Source organism: Typopeltis vanoorti, chromosome 11, assembly GCF_054136105.1.
Source record: "Typopeltis vanoorti isolate ZY-2024b chromosome 11, IOZ_Tvanoo_1.0, whole genome shotgun sequence".
Lineage (NCBI taxonomy): Eukaryota > Metazoa > Arthropoda > Arachnida > Uropygi > Thelyphonidae > Typopeltis > Typopeltis vanoorti.
Genome location: NC_143559.1, coordinates 109,618,415 through 109,630,527, shown reverse-complemented (window position 1 = coordinate 109,630,527; position 12,113 = coordinate 109,618,415). Strand labels below are relative to the sequence as shown.

At 32.9% G+C, this 12,113-nt stretch overlaps 1 protein-coding gene across 2 annotated transcripts in view; it reads left to right on the top strand.

The window, feature by feature from the left end:
- The window catches only part of rl (Mitogen-activated protein kinase rl), a 203,535-nt gene that overhangs the window by 98,673 nt on the left and 92,749 nt on the right, over positions 1–12,113 (top strand). For both annotated transcript variants that reach the window (XM_090400971.1, XM_090400970.1), the window contains exons 6-7: positions 1,826–1,897; positions 3,710–3,789. In XM_090400971.1, coding sequence (XP_090257097.1) covers positions 1,826–1,897; positions 3,710–3,789 — 152 coding nt within the window. The remainder of the gene's footprint in view (positions 1–1,825; positions 1,898–3,709; positions 3,790–12,113) is intronic.

Here is a 12,113-nt window from a genome sequence, read left to right as displayed (position 1 = left end):
ATACAAGGAGTTTTGCTAATGCTAGCAGAAGAGTTGGGATAAAAAAAAAGAAAAAAAAAAGGGGGAGAGTTCAAGTGCATTAGCAGGACAGGGGTGCAGAGGGCAGTTCATCTGGTGTGAGATCGAGGCCAACAGGATGAAATATATAGTTGACTAGCTATAAGCCAGTGGGTATAAAAGGAGACATATTAGCACAAGTGCAGGTTGAGTAATTATTATGAGGGATTTCAACTATGGAGACATATTGGAAGGGAATGGTCACAGGGAGAGAAGGAAATGGAATTTATACAGCTGTTAAGAGATAATCACCTGACACAGCATGTAATGAATATTTAGAGAGTGCTGAATCTGGTCATTGCATCAGAAAACTTGAGAAAAGTGGTCATGTGGTCTTCAGCTGGGAGATTGCAGACATGCAGAATTTTTTTTGTTAAGAAGGTGTATATGTGGAATTATGAAGTAGTGATTATGACAAGCTGAGGAGCAGTTTTCAGTGCTTAAATTTTCTTAATACATGACATTTGCTTAATACATGACAGTTTTCAGTACTGTCATGTATTAAGCAAATATGAGCAAGACATGTTGGTTGTGTATGAGAGGTGGTCAAGGGGTATTCTGCAGCTCCTGCATAATAAATATTATTAAGCAGGAGCTGCAGAATAAGAAAAAGTTGTGGAAAGAAAACTAACTCCACACATCCAGAACTCTCAACCAGGTCTTTCTATGTAGCAAAGAAAGGGTGATCAGCATGCCTATGACCAGTACAAGACACAGGCAAGAAGGGTGACATGTATGGTAAGAATGCTTGCTGACGAGGTTAAGAGAAATCGTAAAGAGCTCTCACTTGTGGCAAGTAAAAGGTAGAATGATTATGCAAGGATGACTTTAACAAGTGTTTATGGTAAGGAGGTAGCACAAGCAAACCAAATAGTTAAATTACTAAGTGATCATTTTGTGAGGGTGGGTCATCTAGGTGGTGATATTGATGAGGAAATAGGTTGATGAATTGGAAGTATTTAGGGTATTGCAGAACCTTAATGTGAACGTAGTCATAGGATTAGATGGCATATTAGACTGTGTATTATGAAAATGTGCAAGGGAATTGGCACCTCCTCTGACCAAGTTGTTTAATTTAGGCCTCAGTTTTAATAGCTCTTCAGTAAGTATTTTTATGGGCATGCTCAGTTCAACTGGCCACCACCATTTTCCTGAAACCTTGGCAAGAGTATTGTTAGTTTCAAACTTATTGTGAAACTAAGCTGTTATTTCAAACCTCTTTCATTCCATTATGTCTGTTCTTAGGAATCATGCTATTTTGCCAAAGAATTTCCTCCTATTCAAGAAAGACATCAATAGAATTTCTTCTTTCTCCCTAGTCATTGTGTGTACACATTGCACAGTGTACCATTGGTGTTTTTGGCTCAACTGACTAAACCTTAATGTTTTCATAAAAGTTGTTATAGCAAATGTGTGGGGACCAAAGAAATAGTTTGTTATAGTTGAAAGTTACTTGAACGAATTTCCATTAATACTGCATTATTGCTATGGTACTTTGGATGGGACTTCTTTATTATGTGTTTTATTCATTCAGTACACTAGTAAGTGAATTTGCTATGGTTGCTGTGGTTAAAATTGACTTAAATTTATGTTCATGTGAAATGGCAGTGTTTAGTATAATTGCTACCCAATTTATAACACACAAATATTGTTTTCTGTGAGAACTATCATATTGAGTCATACTGTAAATTATATAAATTTATGAAATTCAAGTATAAGAAGAAAATCAATTTTTGATAATTAAAATTCTTGTCCTTAACTAAAGCAGTTGATATCTGGTCTGTTGGTTGCATTCTTGCAGAAATGGTGTCTAATCGGCCAATATTTCCTGGAAAGCATTGTAAGAAACTAATATCTATTCAAGTTATTCCTTTCTTTTGCTATTTGTTAAAAATGAAAAAAAAAAAATATATTCATCAATTTTTTAGACAGATTTTTTTAGATAGATAGTCCAGGGCCTAAAATAATTTCATTGATTTTATTTATACTTAAGTTACCAGCCTAGTTGACTAAATGGTTAACATGTCTGTCACCCAGCAAACAGCCTGTGAGTTGAGAAGCAGATATGTAAAAATCTGGACATGAAGGTTTGGAAATGTCTTTAGGTTGGAGATGTCTTTAGGTCTAGAGACCAAACATGGAATTTTTTCCATGTTTGGTCTCTAGAGGGTTTCTGAATTATGTAAAAATAAAATATAAATAAATAAAATAAAATAATAAATGAAAATGAAAATAAGTAAATAGTAATAAACCATAGTGCACCCATGGTAATAATGCACTGCATGATATGTTTAGAACCTTTTGCGAATGGAGGTCACATAAAAAAAAAGTTTAGTTTAGTATAAAAATCTTTTCCAATATGTATGTAATAAAATATTACTAAAATAGTATCAAATTGTCACTTGCTTACAAAGTTAAACAGCTGAAAGTTTGTACTTGGAAACATTTGAAAGTTAGTCTGTTAGTAAGACTTACATTTTTATGCATTGAATCAAATTGTGTGAATGAGATTTGTTTATAAAAATAGGATGGGAGAGATATTTCTTTATAATGAATTACTTATAGTTTTGCCATAATATAGCAAATAACTTTTTTTTTTCCCGTATGAAAAACGTTTTTCTTTTAATGTGAAAGACTTCAGAAATATCTGGTTTTGAGTTCCAAAAATCCCATTTTCACATAGCAATATTATAGTATTCTTTTTAATCCATGCATGCTCCACTGCACGCCACACTTTAGGTTTTCGTTTTAGTCATGATCCAAGAAAAATGAGTTGCGATTACATGTAGTTATGATGATTTACTTGAAAACCGTAAATCTACTTTTACTGTTTCCAAGTAAAAAAAGATTTAGTTATTTATTTCTGTATAATTACATGTAATGTATGGTAGTGAGAATTAAAGAATATATTACTTTGTGTTGTCAAAGTAGCATTTAGTTTTTTTTTGTTGTTGTTGTTTTTGGACATCTATAACAAGATTTACAAAGACTTTTTTTTTTTTTTTTTTTGACTAGTAGATTTAAGTTGTATTTCTGGAGTCCTGGTTATATATAACCAGGAAGCCAATAAAAGATTAAATTTTGGTTAATTAAGGGTATTCTCAAATGTATAGTGTCAATATTAAGTGGTTACTGTATTAAGTATGGATTAATATTGTCGAAATTTATCTGTTGATTAATTACATTTTTGTATGCATTATTACATATTTTATGTGCTAATGCCATATAAGTTTTCTATTTTTATTTTATTCCATCTTCAGTAAACTTTTTAAAGTAATCAGACCTGAATGTGGACTTCATAGTTTGGTTATAGAATAATATTCATATTTAGAGATCAGTATGAAAACAAAAATCTTTGCATATTAGACAATGAGCTTGCTAAATTTAGCTGTTTGAAAGCTTTGCAAAAGTGAAGTTCCTTTAGGACAGCTTTGATAAGATAGAACTTTGGTCAGATATTTTGTTATAGCAAGTGAATTTACTGTAACAGTGTTCACTGTAATAAGAATTGACTATAATACTAATTTTCTTCTTATGATATGTGAGTGCATGTGATATAATGAGAAATTTCATTGGAAATGCCACAATTGCTGTTACACTAATAAATGAAATGTATTAAGATTTTTTTATTATTATCTTTCCTCTGTTACAGATTTAGATCAGTTAAATCACATCCTCAGTATTTTGGGATCCCCTACACAGGAAGATCTTAACTGTATTATTAATGAAAAAGTAAGAAAATCATCTTATTTTATTGTATCATTTCTAGTATAATTGTGGATTATCTTAATTTCCATATTTAGCTACCCCACATGAAATGTAATTAGTTGTTTGTTGCTTTTTTAGGAGTATATACATTTATTAGATTGATTCGTTTTGTCCATCCATATACAAGCTATTCTATAACTCTGCTGAACTGATATTATTGAAATTTGGTATTAAAAATTCATACAAAAATTTGTCCATTCCCAAATTTTTATTTTGATCAGACCATTCATTATAAATTGTAATAATTCTCATTCTAGCGAGATGGAATTTAATTTGGGATATACAATATGTGTGGGTGCTTATGATTCAAAGTTAGATGACTGGTAGAAGACTACATAGATTGATGTTGAAATCTTAATGGAGTGAAACAGCACTGAGAAAGGATTTAAAAATACTATACGAAGGCAACACAAAACTAAGTGAAACATTTAGATGAAAGACTAGTGTCTTAACTAGGTGGGTCCTAACTCCATGAGATCTTTCATTCATGTATTTCACATAATTTTGTGTTGCCTTTGTGTATATGTTACATGTCTCATATATCTGCTCCTTGAAGATGTCTATGTGACTGAAAAGAAATATTGAAAGAATTAAATAGTATTTTTAATCCTTTCCCAATGCTGGGAAAGGTTTAAAAAACCTTAAGCCTCCCAGCAATTAAGCCTTAACACATGGACTACATAGACTGCATGGAATTTGAAGAACTGACCAGAGTTTCAGATCTCATTCTTCAGTTTCCTATGGTCAGACCTTTTAATAGGTATCCTCCTGGATATGGAATAAACAAGGATGGGCTGGCAGTTTGGAAATGAACTGATCAATTTTTATTTTGTACTAGCTCTTAAACTATCAACAAAAATGATGATAGAGCATGATCAAATTTCATGCTGGGTGAGGCATTGCATAGTTAAATGAGGATCCTCACTGTTTTTGCCATAGAACTAAGGTGAATATTAAAAAGTTAGCTATAAGAAGAAAATTCATCCTCAGCAGAATTAGAAATGGTGACCATCACTGCAAGAGGTATCAGGAGAAAAGAAGCACAACTAGCAGGATTAAAAAGAAAAAAAAGATAATACTAAATAACTTTAAGATGTTAAAATCAGCCCACAATGATCTGAAAAGAGTAGACATAATATTGATTATCAAGAAGTTTCAAGTAAAGTGATGTAGATAAATGTCAGAATTGGAAACTGAGATTTGTTTGTTCCTCTAGTTCCACAGAAGGTTCTAATTGGAAAACAGTAGAGGAATATTTCTAGTTATTAGAGACAATATATGACCCAAGGAAAAGCTAATAATAATGGTGAGTACTTGCTGGATTTCTTCAGGATGATTGCTTATTTCTACCTTATTCCAGTGGATCCTGAAGCTGCTTCAGGATATAGTAGAATAAAAAGTAATATTACAGTGAAAAGATGTAAAATATTATTGGAGAAAAAAATGAGAGTTCGTAAACAAGAATCAAAATTTTTTTAAGTGACTCTTTCGTGAGAAGTTTGTAAGCCTATAGTATGTTAGTATCATGAGTGGGTATGTTTTTTTTTACTTCTGCTTTCATTAATTTTTTTGTATTTTTATTGAATTTTTATATAGTCTGGACATTGTACTCTAGAGACCAAACATGGAAAACTTTCAAGCCCCTTCAGGTCTCTACTAAGTGATGCCAGTAGTCTCACACTGGGTGATAAGATTCATTTCCCACCTAATGACTATTACAAACATCCATTTGCAAGGCAGGCTTTTAAGCATACAGCCTTTGATTGGGGGGGAGCTAATATGCTGCTAATGACTCAGGTAACCTCAAGAAATACAAAGAAATGTAAGAAAGCTTAATTTTGTTTAAGAGTAGCTAAACAAAAGTTCTGGGAAGTACAAGAATATAAGTCTAGTAGCAAGGCTTATACGTTGGTCATACATAACTGGTAATTAGCTTACGGAATTAACAACGCATATAAAGTATATTAATCAAAGACAACTTTAATGAATAACTTCCGTATTTCGGCAACGTCACGTTGCCATCTTCAGGAACATAAAAATATGGTATGTGCACGCAGGCACTCACAAAAGCCCATTTGCTTTTGTGAGTGCCTGCGTGTTTAACAACGCATATAAATATACTTTATATGCGTTGTTAATTCCGTAAGCTAATTACCAGTTAAGAAATATAAGATAAATATGAAGGTGGCAAAATGTTCTGGAAATTACTGAAAAAGCTTAGAAATAGAGAAAAGGTTACTGTAAAAGAAATCAGTAATGATGATTGTGGAATAAAGATATTTTGGTTGTCTCGAGTAAATACTTTGAAAGATTGTTGAATGAGATGAGCAGTGACACAACAGTAATAGAAAATGTTTGAGAGATAATGATTTGTACTCCAAATGTTTGGAATACATATCCATACTTGAAGTAGAAAAAGCCATCAGAAATGTGAAATGGAAAGGCAACTAGAGTAGATGATATTTGACTAGATGACTAAATGTTCATACATATACAGGCTAGAGGTATCCAAAAAGACACACACATATCTCAGCATCTATAAGATTTATTAAAATAAATTTTTGTTATTATACAGAGTAACTCACTAAGTTTTTATAAAGGTTAGTAAAGTTCAATGTGGGTACTCTTGAAGCTCGACAGAATGTCAAAATGATACTTGAGCTCTTGTCAAGTATCATTTTGTTTCATTGTTTCAATGTTTTCCAGCATCTGAGGCATTATTAGAGCAACTGCTGCAACAATACACCGTTTCAAATCGTCCAAATCTCGAACTTTTCTATGGTACACAGTCTTTAACACTTTGACTGCCACGTGCAACAAGTGCGCCTCACACATACACTTACTGCTAGAGCCATGTGATATGTATCTGTTTCATAGGTTAACTTGTTATTATTCCCAGTGGCCTGTGAAGATGGAAAAAAAAATTAGTATTGCGACAGTTAATGTGCTAATAAAGCCCCATGCAAAAAATTTCAGTGGAATCATATGAGTAAATTTATGTGGCCATACGGTTGGACCTCCTCTTCTGATCCAGCGACATTCTTATGTCATTTTTGCACATGTCCACTAGTGACTTGAAAGTGTGACAAAACAAATCTTGGAGAGATTTCCTATCGAATGAGCTTTAGTTTGAGAAAATGTAATGAGAGGGTCTCACATTATAAACTGTTATTTTTGGATATCTCTAGCCCATACACCCTGTATAAATGCTTAAGTAAGTATAAAAAGTTTAAATCAGTTACACTATTTAATTCAGAAGACATGGAAGGTCAATTTCTGTATCACTTGGGGTATCAGGAAACAGATATGTAGCATCAATTTGTACAGGATACTAGGACTATACTACGTGATTAAGTTTACATTATCACTAATCTCTTATCAACAATCTTCCATCAGATTACTCTATTACTTTTCAGCACTCCAATATTGTCATATCTAATATTTCAGTCTTCTAGATGATTTCAGATTGAATCAATCCACCTAGATCTTGATTTTCATTTGGACCTTTTTCCACCATCTTGGCATTGAACACTTGGTAATCTTTTCTCCTCCATTCTGTTTAGGTGACCAATCCTACCTTAAATGTTAAAAATGTTATATTCCTTCCTAATTTCCTCATTTTTGATATGATTTTGCTATTGATGCCATCTGTTCACTTCTCTGATTTTTCTCAGAATTCTCATCTTGGTGGTTCATCCTTGACCAAGTGCTTTATTTCTAATTCAGCTCTCAGATCGATAATTAAAAAAAAAACAGAAAAAAAAAACTGGTTTGAACACTGTCTTTTATACTGCTAGTTTAGTGTTTTGGCTAATTTCTATCTTATTCCATATAAATATAAATATCCTACTCCCCACCATACAATTTTGTTTATTCTTGTCTATTTTTATTATTATTATCACATAACACCTCTAGGGAGTTGAAAGACTCATTGAGGGAGGGCACCTACTCTACAACTCTCTGTCTTCACCACTCCACCAACCCCAACTACTTTCATCATCTACATCAGTGATGGCGAACCTTTTTACCCAGCTGTGTCAAACATCTTTTTTTTTTTAAATATTGACGTTGATGTGCCACTTGCATACATGCATTATATATTTAACTACATAATCATAGATGGTGACTTATACATATCATATGAGGCTATTTATTTAATAGGACATTGATATAAAATCTATGAATTCATATTATACAATTAATTTAATAAAGTGAAATTACAAGCTTACATTACATTTAATAACTTTTCTGTTGCTGATTACTGCTAGAATGTTGCTTTATAGAAGGGCTATAGACAGGCAGTGCTCAAATCATTACTCAATCTATTTCTCCCTTTCGATTTGATATTATTTAAGGCAGAAAATAGAGTTTCACAAGAGTATGTAGAAGAGAAAATTGTTAGAAGTGCTTTAGCTCTAACTACAAAATAAAATAGAAATAGGCTAACTATAAAATATAATTCGTTCAATGAACCGAAATCTACCTTCGCCTTAACTGAGAGCGATCTTACACGATTTATCGCAGTTTTTTCATCAGAATGCCAATATTTTTCAACATCCAAGGTGTGTCACCTGAAACTCTCAAGTGTGTCAGTGCTGACACACATATCATAGGTTCGCTATCGCTGATCTACATCAACGGCATCTACCGCCAACCACCACCACCACTAGTATTTTCACAGACGATTTCATACATCCATGCCCATGGCAGGATTCGAACCTGCAGCCTTTTGGCTGGAGAGCAGATACACTAACCACTCGGCCAACCAGGCAGGCAATTTCCATGTATTTCCATGTTTTATTTGCCTTCTTCACTGAAAACTTAGCAAAATAGCTGAAGTATATTGCTTGTTCTATAGGTTGCTCTTCCTTGAGAATGAAATTGAAGTTTTTTTTTTTTTTTTTCCCCTTCTGTTTCTGCCTATTTTCATAATTTCATAATATTGCTGATTTTTTTTTTTTCCCTTCTGTTTCTGCCTATTTTCATAATTTCATAATATTGCTGATTTTTTTTTTTTTTTGCCAAATTTGTTGCAATTGTTATTCAATTTAGTTAGAGAATCCTAAAAGCTTGTACTGGATTTGTTTAGGAGCAACATCATTTGCAGGAAGCTAAGTTTGGTGTCTCTGATTCTAAATATCAAGTTAATTCCACTTTCTTTTATAATACCTCCATATAGATGAGGAATAAGAGTAGAGATAATGTGCACTCCTGTCTTACATGTGATTTTACATCAAACCATCTGCCTGCATTTCCTTCAATTCTAACTGCTGACATACAACTTAAATGTACCCTATATAATTATAGTGTTTTAAAATGCTATTCTCTGGACACCTTGTTGTATGCCTTTTCCAGATCTACAAAACTTAAATCCTTGATTCCCATGATTGCTCAGTTATTTGTCATAAAGTGAAAATCTTATCTTGATAACCAAGTATCTCTTCCACAGTTTTCCTCAGCCTCATTTCAAGTATGTTTGCATAAATCTTGCCTGAAACAGTTAGCAGAGAAATTCCTCTGTAATTCTCACATTCAGTTATTCCCTTCTTTTATAGATGGGAACTATTAGAGCTCTACTCCAATCATTTGGTATTTGACCTTCTGATGAGGCCCTCTGAATTATGCAGTTTAGCCACCATGAAACTTAAATACCTCCATATTTCAGCATTTCTGCTTGAATATCATCTTTTCTAGCTGCCTTCCCATATTTCATGCCTTTGATAGGTAGTTCTATCTTAAGTATTGATCTATACTTTCTCAGGTTTCAAATGTGAGGAATAGGCATTAAAAGATAACACAATAACAATGGAAAAGTGGATATTGCAGTTCATGTATGCTAATGCAAAGAATCATCATGATAAAGGATGAGGAGGTTTTTGCAATGGTTAGAATGATGTAGTTAAAAATTTATAATTTTTGATGAGACTGAGTTGTTGAAAAGGGATATTATAATCTCAGAGAGGATATAGAGAAGAGAGTATGTGTGTGCATGTGGGAGAATTATAATAATAATCCCCCCCCTCACACACACACATTCTTTTCTCCATATCTGTTATATCTATATTCTTATCTTCTCTATATCTGTATTATTATTTAATAATAATAATTATTATTATTAAGAGAGAATTGCTAATGATAACAGAAGAAATGCAACCAGCAAAAGTACAAATTCAGCAAGAAGATAATGGAATTGATGGAGACAGTACAGCAATCCCTCGATTAATGCGCCCCTGATTAGTGCATCATTTTTTTCGATACCCAAATTTGATTAGTGTGCCTCTAAAATTTGAAATAATTTAGTTACCGATTTGAAACATTTTACAAAGTTATTTTTTAATGACATACTACACTATTTCCATGTACACTATGTTCCAAATTTACCGCCAAAATTTATGTCGTCTGCTTTACATGACATTTTGCTGATCATATCACGTGCAATTGTTTTCCTTACTTTTTTATTTTAAATTATTTTCCTAACCTTTAATCATGAGTAAAAGAATTAGTGAGCAAAAAATAGAGTGTGAAAATGATTCGAAAAGTAATCTCATTGGAAGAAAAACTTGAAATAATAAAGAAAATGAACAAGGTGAGTCCAGAGCAGAGATAGGACAAGAACACAAAAATGGGTGAATCAACAGGAAGATCCTGAAGAATATGAAGAAAACTTAATCACTGACAAGCCCAAATAGGTTTCACAAAAACAATTTAAATATAGTTTTTGTGCATTTGAAGTTTTTAAGCAGCAATGCTTAGAAACTGACCCTGGTGAAGAGAGAACCAGTAAAATTTGCAGAATAGGCAATGGGGCCATACCGTCAGTTGTATGAAAAAAAGAAACAATGCCTGCCAAACTACGTTAGCTCAATTCTTTGTTAAGAAGCAGAATAATAAATTTATATTCTGAATATGTTTTATTGTCTTTCAGCTTCAAATTCCTTTAACTAGGCCCTGAGACACCGTAATTCTTTTATAAAAAAAATTACTGGTCAAAAAAGAAATCTGAGGAACGAATTATACATTTTCCTAGGTTATTATATTCGATTAGTGTGTTTTCGATTAATGCACCTGTTTTAAAGAACACATTAGGCACACTAATCCAGGGATTGCTGTATGTTGAAAGCTGTTTACAGTGAATAAAAGCCAACAGGCAAAATATATATATCTAGCTGTTCCTATAGGACATGAGAATCAAAAGGAGATAGGAATGACATGCATGTAATCATTACCAGAGACTTCACTTCTAGGTATATATATTGGAAGAAGGAAATGAAATTTATGCAGCTATTAGATGATAATTGCTTAAAACAACAAATGATGGAAGGGACTGAGGATTACAGAGCATCACAGACACAAGATAACTACTTTTTCAACAGTTGGTGATCATGTCCTGTTAACCTGAGAGGCGATTAAACTGAAATTATCAGTTAAGAAGAGCTGTATGTCAAAGTTGATGCTCATAAAATCAGAGGGCAATTTAGAGCATTGTCATAAACTGCTAAAGAAGGATGTGTGAAATGGTCAAGCAGTATTTGAGGAAGCACTATCACACCAAATATCGACAATTCAAGAAGATCAATCAGCTGGCAGTTAAATTAGTCACTGATTGCATTATCAAGCAGGAACTGCAAAACAGAAAATGTTCTTGAGTGAATATAAAGGGATAAATGTCATCATGAAATTCATGTGCACTACAGAAGCATAAGTAAGAAAGGAAAGGAAGACAAAATCCATAAATTAAAGATGCCAAGAAATTATATTCTTGATTTCATCCTTTATCAAAGTGTAAGCAAACAAAGTCCGCCTGTGAAGTCATTCACTTCACTACTGGGATACTTGTATATAGAGGTATATCGATGATGCGTAATGCAACACACATATCCTTGTGGACTTGGGTGGATATGTATGTTGCATTATAGGATAAATACTGAGGCAATTGATGTGAAGTCATGAAGTGGCTTTGCATGCAAACTTTGCTTACACTTGGATAAAGGATGAAACCAAGAATCCTTGTGGACTTGGGTGGATATGTATGTTGCATTATAGGATACTGAGGCAATTGATGTGAAGTCATGAAGTGGCTTTGCATGCAAACTTTGCTTACACTTGGATAAAGGATGAAACCAAGAATATAATTTCTTGGCATCTTTAATTTATTGTATAACCAAGTGAAAAAACTTTCAAAGGAAGACAAAATCATATTTTGAGAGGAAATTAGCCAAACAGGTCAAAGGAAACCCCAAAAGACTTTTTGCTAGTGGGCTAAAAAAAAAGGAAAAATGATTACAGAA